Here is a 16492-nt window from a genome sequence, read left to right as displayed (position 1 = left end):
TGGCTGAATACATTACAAGGAGACTTAGGAAAGGTATACAACAAACACTTGGAATTCTAAGCATCACAAACTCCCTATTTAAGACCAGGAAAGGTCTCAAAATATTTTCCCTTCGCCACCCTGTTCCTTTCCACAAGGCAAGGCCCTAATAACGGGGGAAAAAATAACTCATTCATATGTGTTAAGGAATGCAAAGTTAGAAGGACCTCATTTGCTACAGTACAGTATAGAGTGTTCTTTCATGAGGAACAACATTGAAAAGGCATTTAAAATGTGGGAGACCATAACAGAAAAACACCGCACAGTATCTAGGGTGTGAACTGCTCAGTGGAAATGAAAACATTACACCATGAGCCAGCAGGACAGACAACTAGGAAAACTTCACGAGTTAGAAAAAAAAAGACAAATAATTTCTCCTTTAAACTAGAAGTAGGTAACTGCTTCAGAAAAGTCTGAAGATATCATAATAATATCAACTCATAAAATGCCCCTTTGACAATTTTAAACAAGGTTAAGTTTGCTTTTCTCTCTAGTTGAGAGTTTAAAGGTAAGTCTTTCAAGTTTAATGTCTTTATTAAGTTTCCAACAATCCTACAGTTTCCTGTTTCACATGTCAATAATCTGTAGTATTTTGAGTAAGCCTCCTTTATGGTCACATATGGAAAAGTTTTACTTAGATCACTAAAATTCTGAATATTTTTTAATGGAGAAGGAAGGGAGGGGCGTGTTGGTGATGCCTTTCTTATCACTCCATTATCTGTGCAGCAAGATTCCTACAAAGTGATTCTTTCTAACCAAATCACAATCACAACCCCAGCCACATTACCAACTTTCAACAACACCCTAAAATTTATGATGGCTCCAGATTTTTCCAACATATACCAAAGAACATCTTGCCCAAGAACTCTGAGCTACTTTTCAGTGCTGTAAGAACAGAAAACTAGCAGGTACAGAGTCATGGGTTTGATCCCCAGCACCAGAAATAATTAAGAAAAAAATATAGAAAAAAAAACTAGGAGAGGGTATCTGATTGCAAGTGTGTGATCAGACTATATTCACTGTGTACCAGTTACTATGGTGAAGCTGAAATTACGGAGGTTTCCATTAAGTAGAAATGATCCTATGGGTAAGGATAAGAGCCACTTCTGACGGAAGCCCCAGTCCCTACATGCTTTGACTGCATAGTATAAATATAAAAAGCCCTAATATCTGAGGGTCCATCATCTGCAAAGCAGCCACTCTGGGAGACCACAGGCACAATGCTGCCCCACAGACTTTGTAAACAGCTTGCTGATAAGCCTCTAGCATTCTGAATACCCTCAAGTTTGGCAAACCTTTCTTATTTGAGGCTGTGGTTCATTTGCTAATCAGTTAGACATTTACAATCAAATCTCATGAGCCAGGTGGTATGATCAGAGGTGGATACTGTACTTTCATCAATAGCTGAGACTAAGCACAGAATAAGCACCACATTCTGCATGATGAGTGAACTGTTTCCAAAAGTGATTGCAGAAATACAGAAGGATTATGGTCCAAAGCAGCATGTTTTGACTAATATCTACTATTACTGGATAATTTGCAAAGCACAGTGTAACAGAACACATACATAATCTTTCATTTCTCATGAAAACCCTGTGAGGTAGGTATGACATCCACATCTTACAAATAATGCAAGAGTTTCAGAAAGAGTAAGCCACTTGCCCATTTCCCATTGCTGAGTAAAAGTCTAACCATATTTGATCTGTAAATGTCTCATACATGAGGAAAACTTTTACAGGGACAAAATTTCATGTATGAGATCAGTGTCTGAAACCGAGTCTCTAGGTGATTCTTGTAGTCTGTTGTCCACTAAAGTATTAAGGTTCAGATAGCCCCGCCCCCTCAACAACAGGGTCTCAGGGACTTCACAAGCCCCCGAGAAAACGGAACCCAGTTGATAAGCACCCTGGTCTTTGAAGTCAAGAGAAGCATACTTTTCTCCACTGTTTGGCCAACACAGCAGGCTTCCCCTTTGATCTCTAAAGGGGGCAGGTTTCAACAGTCCCCCTCTCCTGCTTTCCCCCACCCAACTTTAAAAAAACTATATCTTCTCGCCTTTTGCATCCTCCAGAAGCCTCTGCTATAAAAGACCCCAGCTCACGACCCAGGCAGACATATTCCCTGCCTGGAAGGGAATCTGTCCCACGTGTTCCTTTGCTAATAAACTCTATTCCAATGGAGTTTTATCTGTGTCCTGGTGCTTCCTCCTGATCAACCCTATTCGTCATACGGCTACTTTTACCTATCATAAAGTATCTTCAGAAAGGCATGAACAGTAAAGCTGCCCTCTAAAAGAAAACTGTATTAGTGCAAATAAGACTTGGGTTTTCTCTTACAGTTGTCCTCTGGATGGACATGCATAACAGTAGGTTCCATGTTACCACCACACAAACAAAAGAACCACCTAAACATTCCTTGGAAGCATATTCAATTATGAAATATCCATTCAACAGAATCCTAAGGGAGTAATGGTCCTTGCTTTTTAAAAAAAGAAAAATTTATCATTTTCATTTTATGTGTATGCATGTATTGCCTGCATGTAGGTAACTGCACCCATGTCGTGCAATGCCCATGGAGGACAGAAGGGGCTGTTGGATCCCCTGGACAGTTACGGACAGTTGTTAGCTGCCATGTAGGTGCTGGGATTCAAACCCAGGTCTTCTGCAAGAACAGCCAGTGTTCTTAACTATTGAGCCATCTCTCCAGCCCCGGGTCCTTGCTCTTTACACACTGAGATGGAATACTCTCCATGAACTAAAAAACAAAAAGCCAACCGGCTGTGATGGTGAATGCTCATAATCCCTGTACTTAGAAGGAAAAGGCAGGAGATCAGGAGTTGAGGGTCACTGTTGGCTATGGGCTTCGTGATCCTCCATGTCAAAGAAAAAGATGGAAAGAAGAAGAGACAAAAGCAAGGGGTAGACCTCTATGTATACAGTCTGTTATAGTTTAAGCAAAAAAAAAAAAAAAAACACCCATGTATTTAGACACTCTTTCTCAAACGTAGACAGGAAACTGATACCAGGGACATCTGGGAACAAGAAGACAAGAGCTGGATGGGACCTTTATATGAAATCACTTTTATATCTTCACCCATGGGAGCCACTACAATTAAACTACTTTTAATTTTAAAAATTATGGTAGTACACACCAGTAGTCCCAGCACCCAGGCGGCTAAGGCAAGAGGACTGCTTGAGTCCAGGCATTCAAGACCACCCTGGAGTAGCATAGGAAACTGTCCCAAAAAAGAAAAAAGATGACTGATTACACATTTTAATTGTATCAGCTGTGAAGAAAAGCAGACATCCCCCTCAAGGTGCTCTTTTTAGTACATATCTGGGCCGCATTTCTCTTAGGGGAATGTAAAAAGTTGTAACATTTCTTTGACCAACAGCTTCTCACTTACCCATCCAACATGTGATGTCAAGTGCAACCATTAGAATGGTCCTTTTGATGGGTAAGAGTCAGATCAAATATATCATTAAAGAAAAACACACAGACTTAACTCTACTGAGACAAAAATAATTGCATGTTTTTAAATTTCCTAGTTTCTTACAGCATTCTTAAAATATAATTTCTTGGTTAATGAAAAGCAAATGATTTATTGGTTAGATTATTAATCATGGAGCGCCTTGAGAACAATATAAAACAAATGGATAAGTCACCAGAAACTGGCTTGGAGATCTAATTTTAATTACTTTGAAACAATAAAATGTGGTTAACAAAAGTCTAACAAGCACCCACTGTAATTGCTAGACAGTGAAATCAGCATTACTGTTTCTGATCAGGTATCTAAACTCATTAATTTCTCTTTTTACTAACAGGTAGTAGAAATCCCAAAGGATAGGCGAGCAACTACTAAAAGTTGTGCTTGCTAATCTAGCACCGTAATTCCAGTCTTAGAGCCTCCTAAGTGGCTGGAAAGAAGATACAGGAAGAGGCAGGCAAGGCTACCGGGCAATTCTTAACTTCTGGCCCCATTGTGACTCCAAGGCAACACGCAGGGTCCAAGCCTGGACAGGAACACAAAAGCTTTGGGATGAGGCAGTTATAGAGGCGGCTCCCTCAGGAGATGTGATCGGTGGATTCAGAATGCAGCACTGGTGGGCATCAAGAACTAGGGGGTTTCTTCTTGGCTTCCAAGTCCTTTTTAATCTCTTCAAGTTTTTTAGCCAAGTTTGGCATCTTAAAAAGAAAAAGCGGCATTATAATTTTGCATCTATCTAATCAACATTCTTTCATTTTGGTTCCTTCAAGAATAAATGGTTTTACAAGCTTTTGTTTTCATATAAAGACCTGCTCAATGGTGGTATTTCTTAGCTTCATGCCTGCAAATGAAAGCTATCAAAAGTTTTAAATTTATTTTCCCTCTCTGAAAGCCAGGCCCAACTTCTCCCTTTAGATACCAACTTAGACCCTCAATTCGGTGCCAGTAGAAGCTGTACATATAAACAACAAATGATAAAGTAATAAAGTCCCAGACTAGAAAACCAGATGAGCCAAGTGAAGGTTGGCAAAAGGAATTAAAACCTTTATTACAAAACAAAGAAAAAAAGAATGCTTTCCTTGCTTGTCTTTCTAAAGCACCTTCTAGGATCCCCAACCACCCACCTGTTCTGAGTCCTAGTCTGTATAGTAAGGTTAATGTTTTCCCATAGAAGCAATTTCTTATTACTCTGTGCTACTAAGCACAGCTTGGGATCATCCCTGAGCTGATGGATTTTGCCCTCTTGTGGTGATAAGAAGGAGACATGCTTCTGTGGATTTAATTATTTTTTCAAACAATAAGAAAACTGTCTATAAAATTCAGGACTTTTCCCTCACACTTACAGACCTCATTTAGGCTAGCAGGTACACCTTACCTTAACAAAGAAAAATAATCGTGAAACAGTTACAGGGAACCAGGGAAGATGTGAATATGGCCACTTACGTCATAGTTCTGAGCCAGATACATTCCAACCACGTTGCCCAAAGTAAATCCAAGCTGAAAGAATAAAATATGAAGAATTATGCTGCACACTAAACCCATCACGAGTCTTTGACCAAACCAAATACATAGGCAACATTGTCCTAAGAAGTCCAGGGCAGGCGAAAGGTCCTATGTTCAGTGAAAGATTATCTACAATGTAAGATTCACATTTTTTTCTATTAAACAATCACATACATACCCTATGCACAAAAGTTAGAAAGCATTCAAAACAGAATTAACATTGGCAACGAACAAATTTTCCAGGTCCCTTTACAAACCCATAAATTCCTAAATAGGTGTTCTAGAAACCCAAGTCAAAGTTCTGATTTTGTTATTAAATGCTATTTGGCTTTTATCTTGTTATGGGTATTGAGCTTTCTCTGCACAGTTGATAAAAATTTTCAATTAAAAACATTCACTTGATGTTGGCCGTGGTAGAACACACCTTTAATCCCAGCACTCCAGAGGCAGAGACTGGCAGATAGATCTCCCAGAGTTGTAGGCCAGCCTACATAGCTACGGAGTTCTAGACCAACCAGCCAGGGGTACATAGTGAGACCCTTTCTCAGTAACAAAAAATTCATTTAAGCTGGGCATGGTAGATCACACTTGTAATCCCAGCATTCAGGAGAGAGAGGCAGGAGAATCTTTGCAAGTGAGAGGCCAGATTGGTCCACAGAGTTCCATCCAGCCACAGCAACATAACAAGACTTGGTCTCCAAACAGTAACAAAAACAAACAAAAACCATTTGAATCAAAGAAGTTAGAAAATAAAGTTTAGGAAATTAAGGAACTCTCATAGTTCAGTCTCTTCATATTTCAAAAGAACTACAGTGTCCAGGGTCATTATTCAAAAAGGAACACAGGACAACTGAAAATTACTCAAAAACTAAAATCTGAAATGACAGAAGAGAACAGGAACTCTGACACACCGCTGAGCTGAGCACACTACCATGGCGGCCACTAACGGACAAGGCACTTATGGTCTGTGGGGAACACGGCTCCCACTCGATGACAAAAGGGACAGGCACACTGTTCAGAGAACTATAAATGTTTATCCCACTGGGTAACTATTTTCCTGAAACATTAGAGTGCTCCTTATATACAAAAGGATAAAAGCTCCTTGGCATTCAGTTTTAATGATGATAATTCTGTTTTTCCCCTAACAATTTTACTTCAACTCCAACTACAGGCTAATTTCTAACTTCATAAATTCAAATTGGCATCTACCTTTCTCATCATTTTGTTTAAACAGTGTTGCTTCTGTTCTATAGCAATAGAGAAGTTAAAACAGAAAAACAAAGTACAGCACTTAATGTGCTATCAGTCATACGTGGGACAACATAACCTTATCTTCAAACTACAGATACAGATGGGGGAGAGGGTGAATACAACTTGGGGGGATGGAGAGATGGCTCAGCTGTTAAAAGCACACATTGTTCTTGCAGAGGACCCAAGCTTGGCTCCCAGCATCCACATAGAGCAGCTCACAATCATCGCCTGTACCTCCAGATCCAGGGATCTGACACCTTCTGGCATCTACTGGCATTTGCACTCACATGCACATACACATACCCACATACACATAATTAAAAAATAATAAAAATAAACCTTGAAAAATATACTGGGTCTTTCCTATATTTAATCTTTAAATTCCAAAAGCAAATTTAAATTGGTTTGTTGTTGGCAAATTAGGAAACATAAAGAGGCTATCCTCTAATCACAGACCACCTTCTGATTATAAATTTAACCTGAGATATCTTTAATTTTTTCATTAATTCTATTTTATGTGTGTATTCTGCCAATGTCGTGCAATGCCCAGAGACCAGAAGAGGGTGTCAAGATCTCCTGGAACTGGAGTTATGGATGGTTGCTAGTTGCCATGTGAGTGCTGGAAACCAAACTCTACCCTCTAGAAGAGCAGTCAGTGCAATTAACTGCTGAGCCATCTCTCCAGTCCCTGAGATATCTTTAAACCATATTTTTACCAGGGTGGCACCAAGAAGCAGAATGACCTTTTTTTTCACTCCAATAGACTGAAACCACACAGACGTTTTCCAAATCCAGAAAGATAGTTAAATTTGCTTAAGAGAAAAAAAAAAAATCCTTGAGCACTCTAATTCTAATATCAAACAGAAAGAAAAATAAAACTAGATGGTTCTATGAGAATCATCTGTGTGCCTTTGGAAGACATTTAACTTGTCCTGAGTTTTGCTAAGTCTTTCTAAAGTACCCTAACAATGAAACCTTCCAATTCCAACTTTAAATTCCTAGTTCTTACTATGTGTGTCTCCAAATAAACATGAGCTATCTGGTGTGGCTTTATTTTGGCAACACCAGGCATCAGGGCACAAAAGAAGGAAACCGTTATTCCAAGACAAAACACCAAACCAAGCCCATGGGCCTCTGATAAGTGGCACCCAGTTCCAGTTTCACATGGGCCCCCACAGTACTCCCTGCAGAGGAGGCCATGCTACCAGAAGTGAGCTCCATCACCCAAGCTGACACTGAGCACATTACGACCATCCTCAGCGGTAATTCTCATCTAGGAATATGAAAAGGTAACTGCTCCTTATAGACCCTGGAAACACCAACACTGACATCGTCAAGGACTAGGAACAAAAGAATGACATGAAGTAAGTGGTGTGCAGGACAAACAGCTGGAAAGAGGAGGCTGGACTAATCACAGTGAACTGAAGCTGGCCCAGGCCAGCACAACAGAAGAATGCCATTTTCCAGCTCCAGTTACAAAGCACTGAATCAGCAAAGCTCCATAATCGATTATCCAGAATTCTCAAACCCAAACCCTACCCAGGTATGCTTCATCAAAGCCCCTTTGTCAGTCAAATAACACTGGTCTTGAACTGACACAGGACTATTTATATCGTTTTTAAAAAGAAAATGTAGAGACAGGATCTGGGCACATAGCCTAAGCTGATCTTGTAACTCTCTTTCCTCCTGCCTCAGACTTCAGAGTGCTGGGATTATAGGCACACACCATAGCTGGCTTCCACAGTCTTTATCATACCTTAGTGTGAAGTATCATTTTTTGTTATAGAAACAGAAATCTTTAAACAAAGGATCCTGCTCTAGACCCTACTGGGGAATATAGGTTTTTTGAGACAGGGTCTCATGTAGCCCAGGCTGGCCTTGAACACACTATGCAGCCAAGGTAACCTTAAACTCCAATCCTCCTGCCTCGCCTCCCATGTGCTGAGGATACAAGTGCATACCACTCCCACTGGTGAATATGTTTAATAGCAAATTGTTTAATGCATTTAATTACAAAGTACTATCCAAGACCCTGCTGGGGTTAAGTATCAAGTTACATATAGTTTATTATCCTTCTGAAGTCTAAAGGAAATTAATTTCTCATAAAAATGTAGCTACAAAGATTTTAAGTAAGAGATGGTAGACTCATACGCTAAAATCAACTTCATATACAGCCATATGAAAGGATTGAGAATGGTCTTTGTCCTTAGAGAATTTATATGCTACATAAGAAGAAAAATTACATGTAAGAGATTCTAGACCAGAAGACAACACCAGCACAGGTCATTCAATGCTGAAGATGATCCAAAAACCAGAGCTAGGGTATGCACTGAGTGCCAAAATGAAAAACCACAGTACTTCTACACCTGAAAGAGATGGATGAACCATGTTCACATTAAAGACACTAAAAATGCTGAGGAACTGTTAAAATTTAAACTGTCAAAAGAACTAAGAAGGAAACAAAATGCAGGATGGCATGAGGATCTGAGTGAAGACCCGAACTGCACAGAGCAGCTGGACAGGGCTGGCTGTTGGTGAGCGGAGGAGTGGCCATACATCGATGACAGGGAACTGCTAACTGCCCTCTGTCAGCAGAAACCAGGACGACAACTGCTCTGGTTACCACCTGAGCTCTACTGAAGACAGTGTGGTGGCACAGTGGAGAGCCAGCAAACACGAATTGTTTTTCTTCCTAAATATCATTTAAGATCACTGGGCTACAACAGAGAATCCAGGAATGAATCCTTACATTTATGGTCAAATGGGAGCTGCAGAGATGGCTCAGCAGTTAGGAGCACTGGCTGTTCTTGCAGAGGATCAGGGTTCCATTCCCAGCATCCACAACCATCTGTAACTCCAGCTGCAGGGGAATTTGACACCCTCTTCTGACCACCTTGGGCACTGCACAATAAGGGTGTACTTATATATATGTAGGCAATACACTCATACACATGAAATTAAAAATAATAAAAAAAATTTATGGTCAAGTGATTTGCAACAAAGGTATGGTGACATTCAGAGGAGGAAGAAGAGTTTTCTCAAGAAATGGTGCTGGGACAAAATAAAAATTAACTCAAAGCTGATCAAAGAACTAAGCTAAGAGCAAAAACTATAAAACACTTAGTAAAAAATAAGAATAGGGGCTGGAGAGATGGCTCAGCAGTTAGGAACACTGGTTGTTCTTGCAGAAGACCCGGGTTCGAATCCCAGCACCCACATGGCAGCTAACAACTGTCCATAACTCCAGTTCCAAGGGATCCGACAGCCTCTTCTGTCTGCAGGCATTGCACAACACAGGTGAGCTTACATACATGCATGCAATACATGCATACATATAAAAAATAATAAATTTTTTTAAATGAAAATAGGGGCTGGAGAGGTGGCTCGGTGGTTAAAAACACTGCTCTTGCAGAGGACCTGGGTTCGAGTCCCAGCACACATATGGTGGCTACAAACTGTCCTTAACTCCAGTTCCAGGGGAATCCGAAGCCCTCTTCCAACCTCAGCATGACACAGGTACACTCACATACATGCAGGCAATACACTCATACACATAAAATAAAAATAATAAAAAAATATTTTTTAACCCCCCCCAAATCAGAATAAATCTTTATAGTCTGGTGTGCTACTTAGATTTTGTCAATTTGACACAAACTAGAGACACCTGGGAGGGGAGACCCTCAACTGAGGAAGTTCTTCCATAGGCTTGGCCTCACTCCCTAAGGCATTTCCTTAATTGCTAATTGATGTAGGAGGATGCAATCCACTGTGGGCGGTGCCATCCCTGGGCAGCTGGGCCTGAGCTGTTACTGAGCAAGCCAGGGAAAGCAGGTCAGTAAGCAGTCCCATCTCTGCTTCAGTTCCTGCCTCCAGGTTCCTGCCCTGACTTCCCTCCATAATGGACTGTAATTTGTAAACTGAAATGAATCCTTTCCCCCCAAGCTGCTTTTGGTCATGATGTTTATTACTGCAACAGAGAGTAGGACACCTGGAGTTAGGCCATGGTTTCCTTAGATACGACACCAAAAGCACAAGTGACAAAAAGAAAAACTGGATACATTAGGGCCATGGAACGTAGTAAGAGCTGCCTTCAGTGGACTGGGAAGATGGCTAAGTGGGTAAAGCATGAGGACACACCTGAGCTTGGATCCCCAGCTCACACAGAAAAAGGCTGACATGGTAGCATGTAGCATGCCCTTATAACTCCAACACTGGGGGGAGGGCAGAAACAGACGGATCCTAGGAGCTTGCTGGCCAGTCAGCCAGTCAACTCCAAACCACAAACTCTAGGTTTTGAGACCCTGCATCAAAAAATAGAGAGGGATAGAGGACAATACCTGAGGTTAACTTCTGGCCTCTATATACACATGCACAGCAAGCACACCTGCACATACATGTGCATACACACACCACACAAACACAAAATAAATAAATTTTTTAAAATGTTTGCCTTTCAAGTAATACCAGGAAAAGGAAGGAAAAAAACACAAGATATTTGCAAATCATTTCTGATAAGGTATTTTCATCCAGACTAAAGATTTTTCACAATTAAATTTAATTTTTCACATAATTCAGTTTTTAAAAATAGGCAAGATTTAAAAGGATTTCTCCAAAGAAAATAGTCACCAAGCATATGAGAAGATGTTTGCCATCATTAGTCACTGAGGAAATGCAAATCAAAACCATGAGAAAACATGTCACACCCACCAAGATGGCTTTAATCAAAAAAATTAACAAGGAATGTGGGCAAGGAAGTGGAGACTTGGACTCTTTACACACTGCTGGTATAAAACGGTATAGTGGCTCTGTGAAACAATCCAGCCATTTCCCATCAGTTACCATATGATGCAACAAGTCCAATACAGAGCATTTACCAAAAAGAAGTACATTATCCACATGAGAACCTGTACATCAATATTCCTAGTATGATCATTGCTAATAGCCAAAGTAGAAACAAGTCAAATAGCCATCAACCGTGAACTGATTAAAAATGTTGCTATCATATACACAATGTAATATTGGTTACTCATAAAAAAGAATGAAGCCCATCAGCAGGGAGGCTGAGGCAGGTGAGCTCTTTAAGTTCCAGACTAGCTGGGGCTACAAGGAGAGGAAGACCCTGTCTCAAAAAGACGGAAAAAGAAAAAGGTGGGGGGAATGTCAGAAGTGAAAAAGAACCAAACAAATGGTACAATCTACACAAGAAATACCATAAATACCATAAATGTAGCCTTCTTTTTAAAAGTGCACAGGCACATGTGAACAGATTAGTCACCAATACTTCAGCCATTAAAAAAGCACTAACTGTAAAAGGAACAAAAACCCACTCCAAAACGGGCTCCTCTCACCATCTGCTGAACCCTTCCCCATTCAAAAGGCTGTTGAGTCTGTAGGTGAACAAGCAAGTTATCTGGGGATGGCTTCTGGCAACAAACCGAAGAGGTTGACCACAACCCAAAGTACCTGACAGGTCTGAAGTATGACTCGTCCAATTATATTTTCAAAAATAACACACCCAAACCAAGTTACTGACAAGGGTCTAAGAATCTACACACAGTCTCATTTAGCAAATAGAGGTCCATCTAGCTAGCACTCAAAAGGGATCTAAAAATCATTCATGGTCTGAACTGAGAAAACTCACATGGGGAAGAAATTCACAATCATACATTAATTGATATCAATAACAGCAAAGCTGATAGCAACTTCAGAGTCAAGCAATCAGAGGGCCTCCATATTCTGAGGAGGCGCGAGCGCTCACACATACACGCGTACACTCGCGCAAAATCAACATATTTTTGTGCCTTAGTTTTAAAAGTTGGTGTGAAAAACATCAAATGTATAACAACAGCTTCAAGCAATAATAAAACCTACACAGTATACATTAAAACAAAAATTCTCCATAGATAAAACCTATATTCTACACTTCCCAGAGAGGCTTCGTTTGCTTAAAACAGGGTCTTCCTGTAGTCCCAGCAGTCCTGGAACTCACTACATAGACCAGGCTGGCCTCGATCTCAGAGAGATCTACCTGCCTCTGCCTCCTGAGTGCTTATATGCAAGGTAACATTGTAGCATTTTTTTTTTATTAATTCCTGTTCTTCACAACCTTATACAGCAACTATTACTGGACAGTTTTATGTTGGGAAAACTGAGGCACAGAACAATTAAAGAACTTGCTCACGATTATATAGCAGGTCAGAACAGTGAGATGGCTCACTGCGTAAAGGTGCTTGTGGCCAGGCATTGGCACCCTAAGTTCAATCCCCACAACTCACATGGTGGAAGGAGAGAATCAACTCCCTCAAGTTGTCCTCCAGCCCTGGCATGTGAGTGCCCTCAATCAATCAATCAATCAATCAATGTAAAGAGTCTGTGCTGCAGTCAAAGATTTAAGTATTGTGTCACATACTTAAAAAGAGAAGGGAGTGCTGGAGAGATGGCTCAGCAGTTAAGAGCACTGGCTGCTCTTGCAAAGGACCTGGCTCGGTTCCAGCACCCATGTGACAGCCAACAACCCACTTTAACTCCAGTTCCAGGAAATATGGCATCCTCTTCTGGCTTCCAAGGGTATTGCATGACATGAGTGCACTTACACACATGCAGGCAAAAACACACATAAAAAAATGTTTAATCAATTTTTTTAAAAAGTCCATAGCAGGTGAAAACACATGCCAGGTATATATGCTACCAGTAACAGGGAAAAAAGTAAATTTTAAATGACTAAAACAAAACAAAAACTGAAAGAAAGAAATCAAAAATTATGCCAGCATTTGAAAAGTGGGAGATTTGGTGCACAAGAAGAAAGAGTAAGTTGGGTGTGGGGTAGGGTCTGGAAAAGAGGGAAGGGATACTAGGCTCAGACCTGTGCAGTCTGAAAGGGAAACAAGATGTTGACAGTTGCTAACAGAGAACTGGAACTCACAGAAAAGGACACATGGCAGTTTTGGAAGCTGTCAGCAAAGAGGTGAAAGGTGACAGCATGAGGTGGGCCTGTAGTGGACACAGGGCAGAGGACTACTCGAGCAACACACAGCAACCAAGAGCAGAAGGGAGCAGCCAGTAAGAACAGGCACGATTAGACAGGCGAGATTAGACAGACTGAGCAGCTTCCCAGCTGGTACACTCAGATATAATCCCCTGAGCCCTGAGAGCAACCGTCAGTCACCTTCACTCTGTGCAGATTCCCCATCAAAGGTAATTGTGCTGGCGAGTTATAGGAGGAAAGAACCTAGGGAAGTCCTGAGATATGAACCCCAAAGCTGAATGGGAAAGGTTAAAAATGAGATGATTTGTGTAACAAGTGCTGCTGAACTCAAGAGGCAGGAGCCACAGAGGACAACGGTACTGTAGGTGGTGTGCACAGCCACAGCGGGGCTCACACTGGACTTTCCTTTCAAAGTTTTCTGAAAATAACGGTAACCAAGCTAAGAGTAGGGTGTGGAAATAGGGATGAGTTTTCATCCGAGGGGAAAGAAACACATGAGCAGCACAATGAATCACACTCGTTTTTCAATAGCCCTCCAAGGGAACAATGGAAACATCTTGGAAGGTTGGCAAAGTGTGCGATGGCAGGACACATGTGGAACTGGGGATCGTTCCATCACATCCAGTTCTCTCTGGGAAGTTAACTCTTGTTTCTAACACCTGGCAAAAGAGAAAAGTAACTATCCCTCAGTCTTTTTATTATTTTTATGTGTATGAGTGTATGGCCTGCGTGTAAGTGCGCCCGGGTTGTGCAACACCCTGGGAGGTCAGAAGAGGGCATACATTTCCCCTGGAACTGGAGTTATAGACAGTTGTTTGTTGCTATGTGGGTGCTGGGAATTGAACCTGGGTCCTCTGCAAGAACAGCCAGTGTTCTTAACTGCTGAGCCATCTCTCCTGCCCCTCAGTCTTTGTTGTCAATGCTTAACTGTTTTAATGTTATTGACTCCTTTTAAATTCTTACAAAGGTGCAAACTGAAGCACGGAAAATCTAAATAGCTACCCAAACCCCCACAGCTAGACTACAGAGGTACGCTTCAAATTTGAGTCTGATTCTGGAGTCTAACTTCTTAAACATTAGGACACGATAGCCAGTGTTTTCAAGATGAAATGACTGAAGAGACTTGCAGAGTCTGACAGAGTTCCACATCAACATGAAAAGCTGATTTCACTGCTGTCCACCTGTATCCACTTATTCCAATCAAAAACAATGGAGAGAGACCAGAGAACAGCAGTCAGGGTCTGATAACTTCTGGCCTAGGAACTTAGTGGATGGCTTCAGCATCTCTCCTTAAGAATTTGAGAACTGTGAATTCTCAAATCAGAACCCATGTTAGGACACAAAAGGTTAGTCCCAAACCAAATGAACTCATTCAGCAAAAGCACTTAAAACTTTAATTGTAACTGAATTAATGTTCTCCCTATTTATCAATAAGCAGCAGATGCAGTAGAAGGATCAATCATATCATCTTACACCTGCTGGTTGATATTGCTTTTTGAGTGTTCCCTACAAGTAAATGACTGTGATTACTCCTAACTCCTAGGCTAACAACACCTACTTTGGGCACTGGAGAAACTCCCAGAGGCAAAGAACAGGCCTGTCTTAAGGTAGGGCAGTTTATGTAAACAATCCTCTTTGAGCTAAGTGGATTAAACAACCAATCAGCATCTTTCAAAAGGACATCTGGAAAAGCAACTCCTTCCCAGAGCACCAGGTCTCCACTGCCCACCTGAAAGACAGTATCTGCTTCATTAGAATTCGAGGATGAAACATGAAGTTTGAACTTTTTCATCTGGAAAATTGACTGGCAAGTCCTCCTGGAACCCTCAATAGGCAATTTTAGAAATACACGTGGGTTTTGATAGAAAAACGTGGTAACTCAAAAAGGAGATATGTAGAATAGCCTTTACCTTTCTGATACTCATTTCACTGCCTAAAGTTTCTGGGAAGAAATTACTTGTATGACAGTGTCTGACTCACTCAAAGCGTGCAAGCTATAAACGGTCTGATGAGGGCTCCCAGGGCCTGCCTCCCTGACCTCGTGGGGTGGCTGACTAATGCACGGTTGGTGTGTGAACTCACTCCGAGGATCTCAAAAATGCCAACCAGCAGGCCCACTGAGGGATGGGGTCTGCGCCTATGTCGGGGTGGGGAGGGACGGTGGGGAGGTGGGGGGGAGACGACCCCCGAAAGTCAACAGGACCTCTTTAAACAAACTTTTACTCCGAGGATTAGACAGTGGGCGCACAGCAAGTGGCTCTGCAAACGCACCACCTCCCGACACCTCAAAGTGTTAGGAACTTGGATGCTCGCAGACACAACCCGGCCAACGGATTCCGGAAAGACCAGAAGGAAGCCCCACCAGCCACCCCGAAGGGCAACGGCGGGCTCGAGCCCCACGTCCCGAGTCCCGAACCGCAGACCCCGGGAGGACTAGGCGACCCGAACCGCGGGGCCCGATCCACCGCGGCTCCACTCACCAGGAACTGGAGCATGGTGACGGTGGAGCGGGTGACGAGGGTATGAAGGGCGCTACAGCTGGTCAGCTCCGCGGGGCCTCCTCCCCTGCGCGAGGGCGGATCCCGCCGTCGGCTTCCGGGTCACGCCCCGCCTTCTCCGTGCCCGGAAACGACTCGCGGCGTCGCGGCGCCCCCTGCCGGCCGTCGCGGAAAACAGGCCAACTAGGGGCAACTGGAGCCCTGCTGTGGGCAGCTTTGGACTTCCGCCCGGAACTTGTGTTAGTCCAGCACACCCGCATCTGGGAGGCACAGCCAGACTCTGGGCTCCCTGGCATACAGAACTAGGATGATGAGGCGGGGGGTCCCATCCCTGGTGGACAGCCGACTCTGCTGGGAGCTTGTGAGACCTCGACCCTAGCCCCGGCGGACTCTCAGGCTGGAAAGGGCTTCTTCTAGTGGCGCCTGGTCCCGAGATAGAAGTTAGGACTTGAGCACTTAAGGATAGACGGAGTCAGGCACTGCTGGGTCCCAGCCCGGATTCCTTTGCACCACCTGGCAGCCACATGCAACTGCCTGTCTGCCTGAAGTTCCATTTCTGCCATCAGCTACTTTGTATTGGGAGCAAAGGATGAATGCTCAGGGAGCACTGGGAGGCCAGGTCCACTCTTGCCACACTGTCAAACTGCTGGTCATCACGCTTAAACGCACAGCACACAAACACGGGAGGGCAGTCCTCTCTCTGCTCTGTCTTCCAAATCCACCTTTATC

General features: G+C 42.6%; 1 protein-coding gene across 1 annotated transcript; it reads right to left on the bottom strand.

The window, feature by feature from the left end:
- Positions 1–3545: 3545 nt before the first annotated feature.
- Positions 3546–15875, bottom strand: Stmp1 (short transmembrane mitochondrial protein 1). Its single transcript, XM_008823468.3, has 3 exons — positions 15746–15875; positions 4970–5023; positions 3546–4224 (listed from the first exon to the last, which is right to left on the bottom strand). The coding sequence occupies exons 1-3, from the start codon at positions 15758–15760 to the stop codon at positions 4150–4152; spliced, it is 144 nt and encodes a 47-aa protein (XP_008821690.1). The 5' UTR covers positions 15761–15875; the 3' UTR covers positions 3546–4149.
- Between the last annotated feature and the right edge of the window lie 617 nt (positions 15876–16492).

Source organism: Nannospalax galili, unplaced genomic scaffold (genome assembly GCF_000622305.1).
Source record: "Nannospalax galili isolate Female #2095 unplaced genomic scaffold, S.galili_v1.0 scaffold307, whole genome shotgun sequence".
Lineage (NCBI taxonomy): Eukaryota > Metazoa > Chordata > Mammalia > Rodentia > Spalacidae > Nannospalax > Nannospalax galili.
Note: the sequence above shows the minus strand (reverse complement) of the source record. Positions and strands in the feature narration are given on the sequence as shown.

Bases quoted from the DNA above. Each gene is read 5' to 3' on its own strand.
- Stmp1 (XM_008823468.3), bottom strand. The intron at 4,225-4,969 runs GTAAGTGGCCAT...TTTCTTTTTAAG, and splicing joins ATCTGGCTCAGAACTATGAC to ATGCCAAACTTGGCTAAAAA.